The 19,642-nt window shown below is 39.6% G+C and overlaps 1 protein-coding gene across 5 annotated transcripts in view; it reads right to left on the bottom strand.

The window, feature by feature from the left end:
* Stxbp4 (syntaxin binding protein 4) overlaps positions 1-19,642 on the bottom strand; it is a 159,132-nt gene that overhangs the window by 54,709 nt on the left and 84,781 nt on the right. For 4 of the 5 annotated variants that reach the window (XM_021177757.3, XM_029483796.2, XM_085829670.1 and 1 more), the window contains 4 exons: positions 18,214-18,390; positions 9,594-9,710; positions 8,028-8,077; positions 5,711-5,844 (listed from right to left, as the gene is read on the bottom strand). In XM_021177757.3, the coding sequence (XP_021033416.1) occupies positions 5,711-5,844; positions 8,028-8,077; positions 9,594-9,710; positions 18,214-18,390 (478 nt within the window). Of the gene's footprint in view, positions 1-5,606; positions 5,845-8,027; positions 8,078-9,593; positions 9,711-18,213; positions 18,391-19,642 lie in introns of those variants that run through there. The other variant, XM_085829669.1, reaches the window with a different exon arrangement.

Below are 19,642 nucleotides of genomic sequence, written 5' to 3'. Positions count from 1 at the left end.
AATTTTAGTGTACTATCCTAGAATGTATTTTTATTTTTATTTATTTTTTTTAATATATTTTATTACGTATTTTCCTCAATTATATTTCCAATGCTATCCCAAAAGTCCCCCATACCCTCGCCCCTTTCCCCCATTTCCCTACCCACCCATTCCCTTTTTTTTTTGGCCCTGGCGTTCCCCTGTACTGGGGCATATAAAGTTTGTGTGTCCAATGGGCCTCTCTTTCCAGTGATGGCTGACTAGGCCATCTTTTGATACATATGCAGCTAGAGTCAAGAGCTCCGGGGTACTGGTTAGTTCATAATGTTGTACCACCTATAGGGTTGCAGGTCCCTTTAGCTCCTTGGGTACTTTCTCCAGCTCCTCCATTGGGAGCCCTGTGATCCATCCACTAGCTGACTGTGAGCATCCACTTCTGTGTTTGCTAGGCCCCGGCATAGTCTCACAAGAGACAGCTATATCAGGGTAATTTCAGCAAAATCTTGCTAGTGTATGCAATGGTGTCAGCGTTTGGAAGCTGATTATGGGATGGATCCCTGGGTATGGCAGTCTCTAGATGGTCCATCCTTTCGTCACAGCTCCAATCTTTGTTTCTGTAACTCCTTCCATGGATGTTTTGTTCCCAATTCTAAGAAAGGGTACAGTGACCCCACTTTGGTCTTCATTCTTCTTGAGTTTCATGTGCTTAGCAGATTGTATTATATATCTTGGGTATCCTAAGTTTTGGGCTAATATCCACTTATCAGTGAGTACATATTGTGTGAGTTCCTTTGTGATTGTGTTACCTCACTCAGGATGATGCCCTCCAGGTCCATCCATTTGGCTATGAATTTCATAAATTCATTCTTTTTAATAGCTGAGTAGTACTCCATTGTGTAAATGTACCACATTTTCTGTATCCATTCCTCTGTTGAGGGGCATCTGGGTTCTTTCCAGCTTCTGGCTATTATAAATAAGGCTGCTATGAACATAGTGGAACATGTGTCCTTCTTACCGTTGGAACATCTTCTGGATATATGCCCAGGAGAGGTATTGCTGGATCCTCCGGTAGTTCTATGTCCAATTTTCTAAGGAACCGCCAGACTGATTTCCAGAGTGGTTGTACAAGCTTGCAATCCCACCAACAATGGAGGAGTGTTCGTCTTTCTCCACATCCTCGCCAGCATCTGCTGTCACCTGAATTTTTGATCTTAGCCATTCTGATTGAGAGATGGCTCAGCCGTTAAAGGCTAGGCTCACAACCAAAAATATAAGAATGTATTTTTATTAAATGAAAGTGGAAACCATTACCCAAGTCAATATTTGAAATTATAACTTGAAATACACAGATAGCTAAGGCAAAAGAAATGAGGTGGGGGTTTTGGCTGACTGAGCTACTTCGCTGTAGTAATTTTCTGTTTCCTGTCAATATACATTTTAAAAACCACTGCTTACAGAAAAAAAAAAAAACAAAGGAGCTAAGTTTCTCTGAATCATTAAAGCTAAAGAGGTATGCCCTATAAATCCGAAAAGCACTGACAAAACATGCCAACATTAATAGCTATGCTTTAAAGAAGACAGCATAGACACTGCTGGTTTTAAACAGCAAAGCACATACAATCTTGTGGAGGATAAAAAGTGCACGTGTCGGTTTTCTGTTCTCTTCCAGAGAAGTTCTGCTGAATTTCAAATATTTTCTTTGAATAATCATGTTTGACAGAGCTAATGGTTAATGTGAGTGAGGTAATTAAAATTAATGACAACAATATCCACTGGGTTATGTGTATGCAGGTGTTTCCCCTACTGTTTCCACACAAGCATGAAAGTGTTTAAACACAGGATACTGGTCTCCACATATATATTAGAAGTGATTGAGTTCAGCCCTTCCTAAGATGCAGAGAAGTCCTCTATATAATCAGTTGTTATGTTTTCTTGATATATAACTTTATTTTTAAAAATGTATTAGGTTACATAAAAATTTCAACATATACCCACCCTATAAAGTGGATAGACAATATTTTAGAAGCATGGTTTCCCATCTTCAGCAATGTATCTGTTGTCTCAGGAGTTCCCAAAGGACCTGTGAATGGGAGCGCATCAAGCCAGGCAATGCTACTGACCAGCCAGGTTTATACCCACGTCTTAACAATTGGACAATTAGGAAGAAATCCTCTCTTTCTCTCTCTCTCCCTAGTGTTTGCATTTCTACCTCCATATCCATCTTTTCAGCTGTGCTTCCAACCCCTGACCATCTACTGATCGGGAGTGGGACAGACAGTAGGATGCTGAAGGAAAACAAACAGCAGGTAGTGATGCTAAGGGGAGGGACAGACATAAAGAGAACATGTTGTTCTGCTAAATGCCACATGTTAACTGACACACGGAAGATGTTATGCAGCCTTCATGACTAAGTTACTGATATCTGATATAATCTAATATGGAAAGTGAGATTCTTTAAAGGTAACCAGAAAACTACCTTCTGCCTACACAATCTTCTAAAATGTGATCATGGTACCTCTTCACCCAGCATGGGGCCTGAGCCCCGTCCCTGGAATCTGAGCAGATGGACAGAATACGGTCTAAGTAATGCCATGTAGCTTCGGAGGCTGAGCCACAGAAGCAGATGCACTTTCTCTTCTGCCCATCTAACCATCTCTGTGAGTGCTTTGAGCCACCGTGCATGTTTTGCTTCCTAAGGCCTCCATGCTGGAGAGGGTACAAAAGAGATGGGTATTCTAGTCGAGATTCCAAGTTGAGTAGCCATTTGGATGTCCAGCCTAGTAGACTCATCCGATGCCTGTAATGTCAGGAGCTATCTGACTGTAACTACATCAGAGTCCCACAGTAAGAACTGCTCAGCCACACCTAGCAACTCAACAGGACCATAAGATAGAATACTAAAATATCTTAGCTGTCAAATTTTGGGGTGATTTGCTATGGAGCAATGGTTAATAGGATATTTAACAATAACATCAGTATCATGTAGAAAGTTCCATTTTACGATTCGTTCTTCTTTGTACCTTTTAAGTTTGTATGTTCAGAGTTATGAAGTGAGTGCAATTTAAAAGCTATCGTGTTTGGTAATATGGTGTTAGAACAGTAAGTGCCTCTGGAGCAGTGCTTCTTAAGCTGCATATGACGACCCCTTAGGGAGTAACATATCCTGTACATCTCATATCTACATTACTATTCATAACAGTAGCAAAATGATGCTTGTATAATAGAAACAAAATAATTTTATGGCTGGGGTCACCACCACATGAAGATCTGTATGAAGGCACTAGGAAGGTTGAGAACCACTGCAAGAATCAGCTCTCTGGAACACCTCAGCTTGAAGTGTCAATGTTGGCCAAGCTCTGAACCATGTCACAGTTGTTTACAAATCCTTGCCTTACACTAACTGATGGTGTGAACAAAGGTGAGCTGGCTAACCTGTGTCGTCACACTGGAAAGGAGCACATCAGTAGTGTAGGAATAGATTTCAAACAGCAGACACGAAGGTGAAGTAATCTGTATATCGAGGTTTCCAATTTTCACCCTGATATGTACTGTTTAAAGGACGACTTCAGTTTTACTTAACTTCTTTGGGCCTCAGCCACCATCTTTGTTGAATGAGCATTGCTACTTCTAAATATTTACTGCATAATATAGAACTTCAAAACTAAAAAAAAATTAAATTAAATAAAATGAAAAACATAGCTTTTTTTGGGCTAGAAAATCTAGTATAAACAGTGCTTTACACAAAGTTTATTTAAACATTATAAAACTTCTTTTGAATATGTATTATTTCATAATAGGAAAAGACATTTAATATTCCTTTCAAAAACCTTCCTCAGATTTTGTTTCTTTAATTGCAATTGCTTCTTGTATAAAGGATATCATGTTTTTAGGCATAATAATTAATTTTATTTGTCATATGTGGTTATGTTCTGAATATTTTATTATCTTCATTTACTTGATTTGTTTTCCCTCTTCATCTAACGTTTCTTTATTGCAGCTCTGTCCACGTGGGGACTGTTACTGGTAACTTTGGGTTCTCAGCCGGAGTGTGGTGCACACGAGATCATCCGTGGAAATGCATGAGGCACTATTTATTTATGACCACGGTGTTGGGGGTGCACTTTTGATGTTTATAGGAAGGATGCCATACCTCATTCCGGACTAACATGTAAAATACAGTTGATAGTCTTGAGCATCAAAGAGTTATGCTGTCTCATAATTTTCAAATGTCTGGTAAGACATTCATGTAAAAGAATTTTTAGCTACCTGATCATGGGATATGATTTTGTTTTTAGACACCCTAATATGTTTGCATAGTTTAAATATGACCTAACTTTACCACTGAGAACCACTGAGTAAATCAATAAAAGACTGCATTTTCCTGTGTGTAGAGCTTTGTAGGAACTGCTCAACAAGTCAGTCATGTTATAGATGCCCGTGAACATGTGCATAGTAATCTATATGCATGGCTCTCACTTTTATAGGGATGCTATGTGTAGGTAACAATGCCTAGTGCTCTTGGGCTAAAGATTTTACCTATTGATATTGAGCTACAATCATCTTATTTCTTCTCTATTTAACTTTGGATATGTTACTATTGACTTTTATAAATAGTGTAGGAGTTAGGAAAATCATGTATAAATTTTCACTGCAGGGGAACAAATGATGTGCTGAAAAACAGTTATTAAAAGTTGAAATTCTCACGACGAGGCACAAGTGCCTGGGAACCGAATGAGGGAAGTGTAGACATGTCCAGTCATTTGGGTGATCTCTGAGGGTTCTGGGCTGGTGCTGGGACTTACTCAGAAACTGGTCTGCTCCTCTTGTGTTGGCTGGAAAGGTCCCTAGTTCTGATCATACAGTTCGCACACAGTGCTGTTGTCTCGGCCTGAGGTGGCAGCTCTGAAGAGCAGAGAACTGGTTTGGCTTTCCACAGCCCTTTCATGAACTACCCTGCTCACCGCTAGAGTCTGGGCTTGGTTGTTCCTGTTGATAATCTTTTTTTCCCCCCTCCCCTCATGGTTTTAATTAACTATTTCAATAGTTTGCTCTATTTTGTTTGTCTTTGGTTTAGTCTTGTGAGAAAGGTCCCCCATACTTATCCTAGTTTGTGCTAGCAATTGTTATGTAGCCTAGCCTAGCCTGGCCTCAAAAGCCCAGAACTCCTCTTGCCTCAGGCTCGCAAGAGCCTTTAGATATAAGGCACCATGGCTGGCCATGTCTCGTCAGTGCTTTCTACGTCACTGTTGTTTGGGCATCTTCTGAAGTTGGTCTGCACTGGTCTGCCTCAGTATTTCAGGTGCTGGGCTTAGAGCCCGTGCCCCAGGCCCCATCCAACCTCGTTCGATGTTACAGCACCTTCTTCAGCACCGCTTTACCTTCATCTTCTACTGCGATTGCTTATTTTTATTTTTTATTTTTTGCTATTTATTTTCCAATGTCAAAGATACTATGGAAGAAAATAGAAGTAATGGCATGCATTAATTAGCTGTCCTCAGTTTGCTGTCATCTTGAGCACTTTTAAATAAAGCAAATATTCTTTTCCAGAATCCTCATGTTAGTATTTTTAATGAGTAGCTATCAATATACTGTAGACAAATATATTCCATGCAATTGAACTACCAGAACTAAGGTCTTTCTTCTGCTTTGTTTAATAAATTACAAGAAGAAGAGGAGGAGAAGGAGGAGGAGGAGGAGGAAGGAGAAGAAGAAGATGATAATGATAACTTACAGTCCATATCAAGTATGGCACGAACAGATCTGACAAGCTCCTTGGATTCCAGAAGCAGGGTTGCTGGGAAGCTGCGTCCGTTCCTTGCCAGCAGTGGAAGTGAAGTCTGAGATGCGAGCACAGCTCTTCTTTCACTGCATGGGCAATGAAATGGCTTTGAGCATACTGCCCAGCAATGACACCCATTGAGCATACTGCCCAGCAAGGACACCCATCTTGGCTAAGCCTGAATCTGTGTCCATTATGTTTGCATAAAAACATTTCTATTTCTAGAAACATTATATTCATAGAGCTATATAAGAATTTAATCACATAGAATAGTGTTTCTGCCTTGTTTATTTTACAGAAAATAAGCATATTTTAACCAATATTTTGACTTTATATGTAAAAGGATGTAAATGAAGGATAGCCTATGTCCTAAATTGTTTGCTGGTCTTTTCCTTTCATTTTGTAAAATTTCAAATCAAACATATAAATGTGAGTTTATTAAGCAGATGTTTTCTATTGCTTACAGTAATATTAAATATAAATATGGTACACATATATTTACTTAAGAAATTATCTTTTAAATTCTCACATTTGTCGTTCCTAACTACAAACAGCCAAAAGGCTTTATACATATCTTCTTACTATAATATTTTATTTTGCTTTTTATTAATAAAGTTTATTCATTGATAACTTCACACATGTAGATAATGTGTTTTGGTTATACTCCCCCTTGTCAGCCTTCTTGCTTTCCTGCAAATCTTTCCGTTTTCCTTGTAAATTTCTCTTTCTCTCTCTCGTATTATTTTTCATTTTGTGTCCCAGAGTTTATCTATACTACCATCTGAAATAAATGCATTATGCTATAATTTAAGATGCAACATTTTCCTAAGAAACTTACACTTAAGCTTTTACTTAAAGACAGATTACTTTATTGAAAATAAATCATTATCTACAATCATTTTCTTAAACACGATGGCATTAACTCACAAGGATCAACTTAAGAATTCTCCAATTCAAGCACACAGCTTTTACTCTGTGTTGAACGGCCAAGGCCAATATCCATAAAGATACGTACACTGAGAAGAGTGAGCCAGACTTTAACAGTGCTTAACTTGGAAGACACAACAGAAGCTGCTCACTGTAGCTACTTAAAGTGGCCTTTTCCCCCTTAAAAAGTGTTTTAAAGATTGGCTTTTAACTGATTATTTTTAAGCTTGATACTTAATACCAAAATTTTGAATTAGTAAAAGTGAAAGTGAGTTGTTGGGGTACCCGTAACGTATAAGAGGGAAATATGGCCACTGAGCATTTTAAACTCCTTACTGAGACAGTATTCATAGAATCCACAGAAATAAATTGTAAGTACTATGGTTAACAACAAAAATGCCAGATATTTTCATAATAAGAAATGAAGCATTAAAATGAATGTAAAAGTCAGCAACTGGATATATTACTCAAAATTTGAAAATAGAAAAAAAGCTATGTTGACACTTTTGTTGTTGTAAGAGAAGGTCTCACCTTAACACACGCTACACACACACACACACACACCCCCGTTGACCTTGAACTCAACAGAGATTCTCCTGTCTCAGCCTCCCAAGTGCTGGGATTACAGGTAGAAGCCATTATGTGCGGCTGACTTCCTGTACTGAGCTGCTGTTTCCACAGCACTATAGTTTCTGTCTCTGCAATTGGTGCTGGTAGAGTTGGGTTCAGTAGGAACTATGGTGGTTATAAGGAAATAATTACTTTACCATAGACCATTAGGCCCTTCACCATACATAAAAATGAACGGGAAGCCATGGCTAGAGAAGCATGAACCTTATCTGTATGTCTGTACGAATTCCTCCAAGGAGGAATCCTGAAGCCAGCAGCATACTGTGAGTGGTAACAAATCAAGGTGTAGTCTACATACAGCCTTCCTTTATTTAGTTCTGATTGGCTGATTGGGTGACTATGTTTTGCAAAATTCTCTTTGACGCAATGCATCTGCTGGGATGAGCCTGATCTTCAGCAGGGCACCTGCTACCAGCAGCTTATCCACACAGGCAGGACGTGTGACTCCTCAGCTTCAGAGTACAAAGCTACAATGGCAGTCTAAATGCTTCTACAGTTTCTTAGGGAGATAGAACCCAAAACAGGCAGTATGCTCTTGCACTTACTTCTAAAGGTTTTTTTTTTTTTGTTGTTTGTTTGTTTTTGTTTTTTGTTTTCAAAGAGCAGCCAATGGGAATCGTGTAGCATTCTAAACCCATAAGAATATCTTAGCCGCAATTATTACTGAAGAACTTACTGTGTCCATACTCCGCAGCAAATAAAGTATTCTTACCTTAAAGTTGATAAAGGAGCAGAACTATCCAAAAGAACTTCTTGAATAGCCTAGTGAGAGACAAGATGGTGAAGGAAATTTGTAAGTTGGATAGCTTAAATCAAAACAAAACAAAACAATAATAAACTTAGCTTGATTAATTAATATTTGCAATTTTCTTCTTCATCATGTCTGCAGATGTTCCTGTTATGGTGGGGGGAGACAACTATATTGACATGTAATTATACTTAGAAATAATTATAAGATATTTCTTTAGAACATTTGTATTTAATTTGTGCGTGTGTGCAGATGCCTGCAGAGGCTAGAAGAAGGTGTTGGGTTTCTTAGAACTGGAGTTCAGGTGTTTGGAGTCACCTGACATGGATGCTGGGAACTGAATTCAGGTGTTTCACAGGAGAAGCAAGCACTTGTAACTGGCAAAGCAAGCCATCTCTTGAGGACTTCATGACAGTGTAAATAGTTACCAAATTATGTTTACATGCTATCAGGACTTTTAGGAAAGTATTCATTAAAACACAATATATTTTATTATATAATAAATAAATAATATATAAAGTATATTAAATACTATATATATATGTTAGCCATTCTTTTCACTTACCAAAGTAAATATAAATCTGACTATAAGTAAGAATTGCTGTTCTGCAAGAGATATTTTTGATGTCACCAAACACTATGACGTTTCTCTCTTCTTCCCTTCTTTTCTTCTGTTAGTACTAGGGATTGTACTTAGGATCTCATATATACTAGGACAGCATTCTATCATATAAGTATCTTTCCAACCCTCCTTTTGAGTCTTTATTTTGAGACAGGATCTCATTAAGCTGCTTAGGATAGCCTTGAACTCACTGAGTTGTCAGTCCAAAGAAGCCTTGAATTTGTTTTCTTCCAGCAGTGCCTTTAGGTCTGGCAACATTTCTTAGAAATAATCTAATACTGTTATTCCTGTTTGTATGGAGGATTAGTTTCAGGATCCCTGGATCTATTAAAATCCATAGACACTCAAATGATATCTATCTATCTATCTATCTACTATGGATTCATGAATTCAGAACCCATTTATAAAAAGAGAGATTATAAATGAAATGGTAGTTAATAGGCAGTCAAGAGCAGTGACTCTCTCTCTCAAGTGCTGAACACTTTCCTGGATGAAGACAGCGACAGCAGCACTGTCTCCAGTTCTTCAGCTTAGACGTCATCATCTCTAGATGACTTATACATAATACAACACAGTGTTTATGTAGATAGTTTTTATAGCCTATTGTATTCACAATAAGGACAGGATTTCCCTTTACTGGTTTAGTACACGAGCAAGCACCTCGGGCCTGAGCAGACAGTATACAAATGAGAAGTGAGGCGAGCGCCATACTGGAGAGTACTGGGGGGCATGGAGTCGCCTCTAGCAGGCTATGAGGACACATCACTTCATCTGCACAGGTTCAGCATTGTCCTGGTGTGGTTTGTGGAACTTCCTGCAGTTTTGTTTGGTTCTTTTCAGTCATGGTTGGCTGAACTCACTGCTGTGGAATCCTAGGAGACAGAGGTGAGCTGCAAGGGGAAACTTACCTCTATGAAACCGAGGAGCCTCTCAGTGGACGCCTTGAAGGCTTTCCGAGCCATTTCTGATTTTCGCAGTTGGCAGTCAAGAACGGTGACTCTTTTTCTCAAGTCCTGGACACTTTCCTGGATCAAGACAGCAAAGGCACCACTGACCCCATTTCTCCAATTTTCAAAACCTTCTTGTTGTTTTTAGTTTTCTTAAACTGATATCTGGCATGACCATTTCATTTACTATCTCTCTTTTTACAAATGGGTTCTGATTTTGAGGAGATATACAATATAACTAGTTAAATTTAAAAGTTAATTTACACAGATACTTTAATCTATGACATGCTCTGTATATGATTTTTATGGATTTTTACAGTGACTTACATTGAGCTTAGTGTTTTTCTTTTTCTTTTTTAAAAAAAACTTATTTCAACACAGGCTAATAGAAAGCCTTTCGTGAGTAGCTTAGCTATAAGTGGTGACTATATATACACATATATACACATACATAGATAATAGACTCTAAAGTTGCTTCTATGAAGAGCAGCAGCAGTGCCCAGCCAGGCAGGGTGATAAGGGAATGCTGAAAGACTGTTTGCCCTGAGGTACATCCTGGTCCTGGAGGTCCACACTGTGGGTTTCATCAGACGCACATGGCATGTAGAATTGTGATGGGGGAAATGCGTGAAACAGCTTTCATAGACTAGGCACTCTGATTTGGGCTCTGGTGAGTAAAAAGTCTGTCCTGAATAACTGCTAGCTATAAGCCCCTACCCAGTAATGCTTAAACAGTAACTACTAGAGAAAGAGGGGGAGACTTGAGGGCTGAGTTTATATTATTTAGATGACATGAATATTCATAACCTGAAAATATTACTTAAATTGGTCCTAGGTTAGGAGAAGCAGAAATAAAACTGCTCTGGAAACTATTTTCTAAATTGAGATTTCACAGAATGTTCATAGTTGTGTGCAAAAAGAACACAAGCTTACAATAAAAATAAATCACTAAACACAAAGTATGTTTTGTGGATTGACAATCAGATAATTAATAACCGAATCTAACAGAGTGTATACATTAATCATGTACATAAACATAAAGTAACTATGTTTTAAAAAAGAATTGAAACTCAAAACAGATTCAATGATATAAAACGTCAAATTTTAATAATCTAGTCATTATTTAGAATATAACACATAATACCCCATTTCATAGACCTAAAAAGAAAATGGAGACACTGGAACACAGGAGTAATAAAGGGTCTGAGAACGGAGGAGAAAGGCACAATGTGGAGTAGAAATGAAGGAGAAGTGAGAGCACAGGTGAAGCAGCAACGGGGCTGGAGAGAGGCCTGAGGCCAGGACTCAGAATAGTCAAGACAGCTCACAACTGGCTGTTCCTCCAGGTCTAGGGGATTCGACTCCCTCTTCTGTCCTTAGCAGTCACAGCAGACACCATACGTGGTACACATTTATGCAGGCAAAATGCTCATGCACTTAAAATAAATAAGTAATGTTTTTTAAAAAAAAGGTGAGCATTCTATGCAACTTTAATCCCACACTCGAGAGGCAGAGCAAGGGGGGATCTGTGTGAGTTCAAGCCTTGGCTGGTGTACATAGTGAGACTCGGGTGTGTGTGTGGATGGAGTGGGAAATGGAGAGAGGGGGAAGAGGGGAGAGGGTTAGAGATTGACAGATATGACAATCGGAGGATGACAGTTTAGGGCTTTCCAGACATGGCTGGACAATGATCCCCAGACTAGGAAGTTCTATGACTCTCAAACAGCATAAATTATAATAGATCAGATCAACAAATGACTCATGGGGGTTAAAACACTATCAGAGCCAAAGAGATCTTGAAGTCATAGAGAAGAAAAGACATCACACATGACTAATAGCTGACATGAAAGCAGGAAATAAAAACTGTGACAAAGTTACACAGTAGCAATTCTCTACATGCATCTAAATGTATTTTAAAACTTGGATCAGAATGGTTTTTACAGGAGCAAAATGGGGAGCTTATTATCAATAGATCTTCACCAAATGAATTTGAAGCAAATGTTTCAAGGAACAAGAAAGTCTGAGATGTAACTGTTTCAGAAAGCAAGGTTGTCTGGGATTAGGAACAAAGGGAATAAACATAGGACCGGTCCAGACCAATCTGGAGCACACTAAACAACCTACAAAAGTGGCCACATCAGGACAGAACTAAGATGCTACCAGCAACAGAGATTAGGGTGGAAAGAGGACTAGGTTATGTTAAAAAGTGCTTTTACTATGTAGATGGGGGAAGTCATTAATTTCATAACGAACTAATACAGAATGTCAAACATGATGGCATGATCATTAAAAATTAAAGGCACAGGGGCTCTACAGGGGGCTTAGCAGTGAACAGCACCAGCTGCGTTTGCTCAGCTCTGATTCCCAGCACCCACATGGTGCTTTGTGAACAGGATTTTTGCCGAAATAGTGCCCAGAATGAAGGAAGCTCCTGCCAAAGCTGCAGCTGTGGAGGCCCAGATACCCTGACAAGAAACCTCCAGGAGGAATGGGCTTGACCACTATGCCGGCATCAAGTTACCTTGAGTGTTGAGCCAGCCATGAAGACAGAAGACAACACGTGTGTTCATCGTGAATGTAACGGCCAAAAGGCATCAGATCAGACAGGCTGCAACCAACTCTGATCAAATCTGATGCAGAGAAGAAGGAGCTCCTGGTTACAATGCTCTGGATGTTGCAAACAAAACTGGGATCATCTAATCTGAGTCCAGAGGGTAATTCTAATGACACATTTGCCACCATAAAAATATTGGAGACTATATACATTTGAAACCAGCAAAGGGAAGTATATATAATTGGGCAGGACACAGAAGAAATATGGATTAATACAAACCTCCAATGAAATAACTTGAATATATGACTAGCCACAGTTAAACAGAAAGAGGATATAGAAGAGCCAGGTGCTTTCGTAAGGGGAAGGACATAAATGGAAAGTTAAATTCCAGCTCAGCAACCAATAAATGGGGGTGGGAAAAGCTCCAGCTTCACTCAGGCCAGAGACGTAACTGAAAGTCGAAAGTAAATGAATATTTAAAAATACATAGGTAACTATTAAAAAACAGTATGAATTATTGTAGCATCAACAAAAATAGTCATAATGGAAAGATTTACAGATGGAAGAATCCTAATATTTTCATAAAAGATGGATGTATAATTCTAAGCTTTAATGTATCTGAAGGCACTGTTTCAAAATATACAAATAACATTAAGGAAAGGAAATCACAAGGGAGGTAGTATATTTCTCTGACAAACTGATGGTTTAGGAGCACAAAGACATTACTATCAACAGAAAGGAACTGAAGCTGATGGCCTTGACCTTGTTAACTGCATGGAACGGCACCTCACATGGGAGACGGCTCATCAAGCTCTCTCTGGTCATTTGTTAAGGACCAAGTGCACACTGACCCGTGAAACAAACATGAGCAAATTCTGTAGGGCTGTGATCGAGAAACTAGATTCTTTAAGCACCGACAAAAACCTTTCTGTGCCTCCGTGCTATTCAGAAGAGCCAAAAGTTCTTCCCAAGTTTTGGTGGTATTGATGAGCCCTATGCAGAGTATGAAATAAGAGGGCCATGTAGCCTACATACTTTTGGAGAAAAATAAGTAGACAGAATGATCAGTCTATCATAAAAGACGGCAAGCAACAAACTGTGTCCCTGTGGTCTTTTGAACTGTAAGCCAATGAAAGAGAACAAAGAGCCCCATCCACATGGAACCTTGAATTATGGCAGAGATGACCTGTAGGTGAGCTAGCACGGAGTTTTAAGTGAAGGGTCACGGCCATTTGGAAGGATGGATGAATGAGTTGGTTCTTTATCTCATATAGTGCTATAAAACCAACTGCAGAAGTACCAAAACTTTAGGATTTCTAGAAGCAAACATAAAGAAACACCTTTATGTCTTTGGAGACTGAAGGATTTCTGAAAAGACATAGGGGAACTGATAAATGTGGTGTTCTGAATGAGAATGGCTCCCACAGCCTCAGATATTTGAATGGTTAATCCCCAGTTGGTGAACTGTTTGGGAAGGATTAGGAGACTTTGCTGGCAGGTGTGTCACTGGGGGCAGGCACTGAGGCATTCCCAGCTAGCTTTCTTGCTGTCTGATGCTTGTTGATCAACATGTAAGCTTTCAGCTGCTGCTCCACTGCCATTCCTCCTGCCTGCTGCCATGTTCCCTGCTATAATGGACATGGACTCCAAAACTCGGAAACTGTGAGGTAAATAAACTCTTTCCTCTATAAGTTCCCTTGACCACTGTGTCATATATATCACAGTGGTAAGAAAGCAACTAAGCTGCATATGTAGCAGAGGATGGCCTAGTCAGCCATCAATGGGAGGAGAGGCCCTTGGTATTGTGAAGATCATATGCCCCAGTACAGGGGAATGCCAGGGCCAGGAAGCTGGAGTGGGTGGTCTGGGGAGTAGGGTGGGGGGGTGGCTAGAGGGGGCTTTTGGGATAGCATTTGAAATGTAATGAAGAAAATATCTAATTAAAAAAAAAGTAACTAAGACAATAAGACCAGGAAAAAAAAGAAAGAAAAAAAAAAGAACTCATTTCATTCTAGAGCAGATGAGGTAGGTAGGCCCCAGTTTTGAGAGAGTAGTTTTATAATATATAAGTTAATAAAGGGTTAGCAGCCAGGAGAATCACTTCAAGTCTCTAAGCAAAAGACAAATAACCAAATGGGAAAATAACTAAAGAGAAAAGAGCACATTTTACTGAGAAAAATAAATGATAACTGAATGCATAAATGTATGCTCAACTGGTTATCACAGATAGGGAAGGGCAAATTGCAGGTTTACAGCATTTGGGGATATGAATGACCCCAGCATGGTTGATTTCAAACTTCCACCATCCATCAGTGAACACAGCATTGAGAAGAGACAAGTTCTCATGAGCCAGCGCAAAACTATGTCAGTCATTGGTAACTAGGGAAATACAAATTAAACTATACTGGCTTAGCAATTATTATAGCAACAAGAAGGATAAAAACTCAAAGTAAAAGAAAGCCAAGGATCAGCAAGCGGTAAATGGCAATTCTCATCCATTCTTCACAGGAGTACAAATTAGTTAAAAATACATTCAGTCATAATTTGGCATTTACTTATAAAGTTGAACATACAATTATCATTCAACCTGGCAATACTACTTCTCGGAGGTAGCAGTTACACATGTGGAGAAAGTTATATGTATGGGGATGTTTTCAGAGCATGATTCACAGTAGAATAATGCAGAAATAACGAGACTGCCCATCAAATACAAAATGGATAATGGCGTGGTGTTAACTCACGCAATGAAGAATAAAGACAGAAAAGATCAGCTAGCTACACATTAACCCAGTAAGCAGGCAAAACCAAACGGACAGGGAGTAGATAGATAAATAGTAAAACTATCAAGAAAATGGGAAACACTAACTCCAACAAAGTAGTAATCTTTGGGGGGAAGGCCGTGGCTGCATTGTGGGGATGGACACTGGGCTCTTCACAGGCCTTAGCAATGCTTTATTATTCTTTTGAAAACCTTTTTATTTATGTGTATGTAAGCATGCCTTTGTGTGGTGTATATGTGGGTGTGGTTGTCCATGGAGGTCAGAAAAAGCCCTCTGCTGGAGTTAGAGGATGTGAATTACTTCATCTGGGTGGAAGGCAGAGCTTGGGTCCTCTGCAAGAGCAACAAGCCTTCCTAACTACTGAGTTCTCTCTCCAGCCCCACTAATGTGGTATTTCTTGTGTTTCAGATGCATTTTTCTCAAAAGCCAAAATGCAAATTGGAAAATATGTTGATAATTTAAGGGAAAATTATAGTGATAAACAAAAGCATTCTTACAGAAAGAATCTATGTCTGACCAATAAATATTTAGGTGCTCAAGAGATAGGTTAGTTGGTAAGGAGCTTGGTGTGACCTTGCCGACCTACGCCCCATCCCAACACTCATGTGAAAAGCCAGCTGGAGTGCACACTTTTGGCAAAGAATTCCTGGGGAGGTGAAGAGAGAAGGATCTCTGTGGCTGCAGGTCCCAGGGAGTCCCTGTAAACACTCCCATCATCTTATCCTCAGAAGATGGATAGCTCTCTAGGAATGACACCTGAGGTTGACTTCTGGCTTCCACATGCAAAGCGCACACATGTGCACATACACTTACATGCTAGTCAACATGAAACCTTCCACACATTAAATAAATACAGTTAAATATTTGAAACTTTGTTTTGTAGTATCTAGGTCAATAGATCCTTAAGCAATCTCACACACCATTTAAAAAGTTACTTCTTTTCTACTGGTATTAAAATTGGAAAATTTTGGACATTGAAATGCTTATGTTTAATATATCTTCCTTCAAAAAAATGAAGAAGAATGATTTTAGAGAGGTAGTGTGGGTTCTTATTAAAAGGACCGACTGAGATCCTCATAAGGCTACAAAGAGGGAGAATCTGAGTAAATTACATTAACAGACAACCTAGGACCAGATGTGTCTCACTGGAGAAGAGTGCAAGAATGCAAGAACCTAAACTTGACACACAGGAGGCCACGTGGGAGCTGCAGAGATGGCTCAGTGGGTATGGGTGCTTGTTGCAGAAGCCTGGGGAATCTCAGTTTGTCCCCAGGAACCCCTGTAAAGGCTGGTGAAGAGAAATAACAAGGAAACATTATCCTCTGACCTCTACATACACAGTGGGTTACATGCCCTCCCACCTCCAAAGACCCCATCACACACAGAGACATTTTAAAATATTTAAAAACTAAAAAGACCAACCACTCGACAATCCTGTGCAAATATCTTCAAAGTATATTACTTAAAAGTACAGGATTAGGGAGTAGTTCAACAGTAGAGCCAGCCTAACGGTACTAGCCTCACATGAATAAGGTCCTTCTTTAACACCTAATACCATAAAAAACCCAACAAATTAAACTATTAAAAACTAGCAACTTTTCCTCCAAAAGTAACTAATTATTTTATTAAAATTTTTTTTTAATATTTTGGTAATTTCTGAAACATTTTCATGAGGTTATTGTGGCATGGCATAACCACCCCTGTTTTACAATATATACAGCTCAACATGCGTCTGTAACTAGCATTCCCAACCAAGTGCTGCTGCTTTCGCAAGTGCCATGTGCTCCCAGCAGGCTCGCACGCTCTTATCAGTGGTGGGTAAGGTGCTGGCCTTCTGCAGAGCTGGTTTAAATGAGCAGATTAGGTAGGAAATGATGGGGAGTCTTCAGAGCTAAGCGGAAATTTTTTTTTTTCATATTTTCTGCTGTGCTGTTTTAAGACTAGCTCCATTTTCATTTGGTATGTTAAAGAGCATAAGCCTTCTATGCTGGAATATTCATAGCTCAAATTTGTTTTGTGTTCTCTCTCTCTTCTTTTTTTTTTGTTTTTTTGTTTTTTTTTCCGAGACAGGGTTTCTCTGTATAGCCCTGGCTGTCCTGGAACTCACTTTGTAGACCAGGCTGACCTTGAACTCAGAAATCCTCCTGCCTCTGCCTCCTGAGTGCTGGGATTAAAAGCATGCACCACCACCGCCTGGCTGTTTTGGGTTCTCTTGAAGGCAGAATGGGTTAGAGACATAAATACCCTTTACTTATTTTAATTGGATATTTTATTTATTTACATTTCAAATGTTATCCCCTTTCCCAGTTTCCCCTCTGCAAACTCCCTATCCCATCCCCCCTTACCCTGCTTCTGTGAGGGTGTTCCCACCTACCTACTCCTTACGGAGCTAGCATTCCTCTACACTGGGGCATCAAGCCTTCATAGGACCAAGGGTCTCCCCTCCCACTGCTGCCAGATAAAACCCCTTCAGCTCCTTCAGTTCCTCCCCAACTCCATTATTTATAATTGACGAATTTCTATAAAGCTATAAATTATCAATTTATTCTAGTTTATACCCTCAGTGATATAATACACAATACACACACACACACACACACACACACACACCTGCTATGGTTTTTGAAGGCTAGTCATGATTAAAGATGGTAGGTACACTGTGGGCAATAGACACATAGAGATGCTCAGCTTGCTTCCCCACGGTTCTCAGTATCTTGTATTGCAACTGAGAGGCCTTCTAGAGGAGCCTGGTTTAGTATTCCTTACATTGAAAGAGATAAAACATAACAAATTCAAACTTGGATTTCTCATTAGTCATCATCATAGGTCTTGTGCAAAAATTCATTAACTTGTATACTGCCTCAAGTTCTCTAATCAAAGAGCAAAACTCATCCCTCGAATCTCCTCCTTCCATCGCCACAAAACAAATTAGCAAGCTCAAAACCAGAAAGAGAAAATCCGTGCCATCAATTAAATGTTAAATAGTTCCAGGCCTGAATGGCTGAATGGAACAATGTTGATCAACGACCCAATTAATTCGGGGCCTGTGCTTTTCCATCTCAGAGCTCTTTGGATAAAGGCAGGCTCACGACTTCCATGCCACCCTCTTCACAACACAACAGCCTATCATTGAATAATAGAAGACAAACACTGACCTAGTTAGGACGCGCAGATGAAAAGAGAATGAAAACAGGATACACGGCAGAGGCTAGGAAACCATGGTAACCAGAGAGGGCTGTTTGCTTACTTTATTTTGGTCAGAATAATCAGCGAGCTGAGCCTTTAGCTCTGAGACCTCAGCCTCGAGCAGATGGATCACCTCTTCATAATCCATTTCCATCCCGTGTGCCTGCCGCTGTGCAGCTTCGGCAAGATGAATCCGGCTTCGCAGAGCTCGGGTTTCCTCAGCTACAGCTTTGGCTTCCTAAGGAGTTGAAAGTTAATGCAAAGTGAAAAAAAAATGAAAACAGACTTCTCCAGTTGACAGAAACAGTTTTCTCATTTTGGGAGTTATGATTACAATGTTTAACATGTCTATTTCCCCTACCAACCACCTAAAAACGAATGAGCATGTTATTTCATTATGGGAACCCTTTTGTTTGTTTCCTGAAAAAAATTTTTTCTGCACAGAGATTTTTTTTTCTGTATAAAGATTCTGTATAAGTGTTTAGTGCTACACAGCTAGCGTCATTTCTGTAAAAATGAAGAGAGTTTAAAGAAAACTGACAATCAAAAGTAGAGAAATGGGAACTGATTCTAAAGAAAAAAGGAGCTAAAAAACTCATAGGAGAAAAAACTCATAGGTAGCGGGGTTGATGGTCTCAGAAGGCCAAGTAACGCCATTGGATGCTGCAGAGAGCTGTTACGGGGCTTCTTGGTGGACCAAGGCCAGAGGCAAAGCTTTCCTCCTAGATATCAGACTGTGGCTTCCTGCTTTGGTAGTAGCATCATATATCATTGTTTATCTGTTGAATACAATGTTCAAGAGACCATTACTAAATACACACTATATGCTTCATCTGTCTTTGCTCATTTAAGGTTCGGAATAACATCCAGAGAAAGTCATTTAAAAAACATTTTTATATAAGCAATCAGAGACCCAGTGAATAGACAAGCTGACCAAGGGCAGGTAGTGGCCCACATCTGGTCCCAGGTCTGTTTGACTCCTGTACTGAGTATCTCCTTTCATTGCTTTACTGTCTTTGGATGACAGAACCAAACAAAAAAATTGTTCCAAACACTAGCTATACCTTCCACCTTGTAAGGTTAGGGTGGCAAAAGCCATTTGCTTTCTCAAAATGTGCCTTGGTGCTGGGGCACAGTCTCTTGGGACACCGTATAATTTAACATGGCAGCTGTTACAGCACGGAGCATCTTTAGAGGGTGCAGGATCTCTGCAATGGAACTTTCTGCTCCAATTGCCATGGCTAATATTGAACTCCAGCTATTTTACTGTTCTTGACGCTGTTATGCAGCATTTGCTTTGGTTGGAGCATGACGTACTGAGAGAAGTAAGGGTGTGGCCATACTCTCAAGAGTCTGCTTTCATCCCCCAGCCAGTAACTTTATTATCTGTCAATTCCTGGAATATGTATGAACAGTATACACAGAAAACTCTCACTGTTCAAAATCTACATTCTAGTTTAGAGAGGCAGAGAGTAGTTTAGGCTTAGCAG

This window comes from Mus caroli, unplaced genomic scaffold (genome assembly GCF_978045245.1).
Source record: "Mus caroli unplaced genomic scaffold, Mus_caroli_1 scaffold_13, whole genome shotgun sequence".
Lineage (NCBI taxonomy): Eukaryota > Metazoa > Chordata > Mammalia > Rodentia > Muridae > Mus > Mus caroli.
The sequence above is the reverse complement of the archived record's forward strand: the minus strand, read 5'-3'. Positions and strand labels throughout refer to the sequence as shown.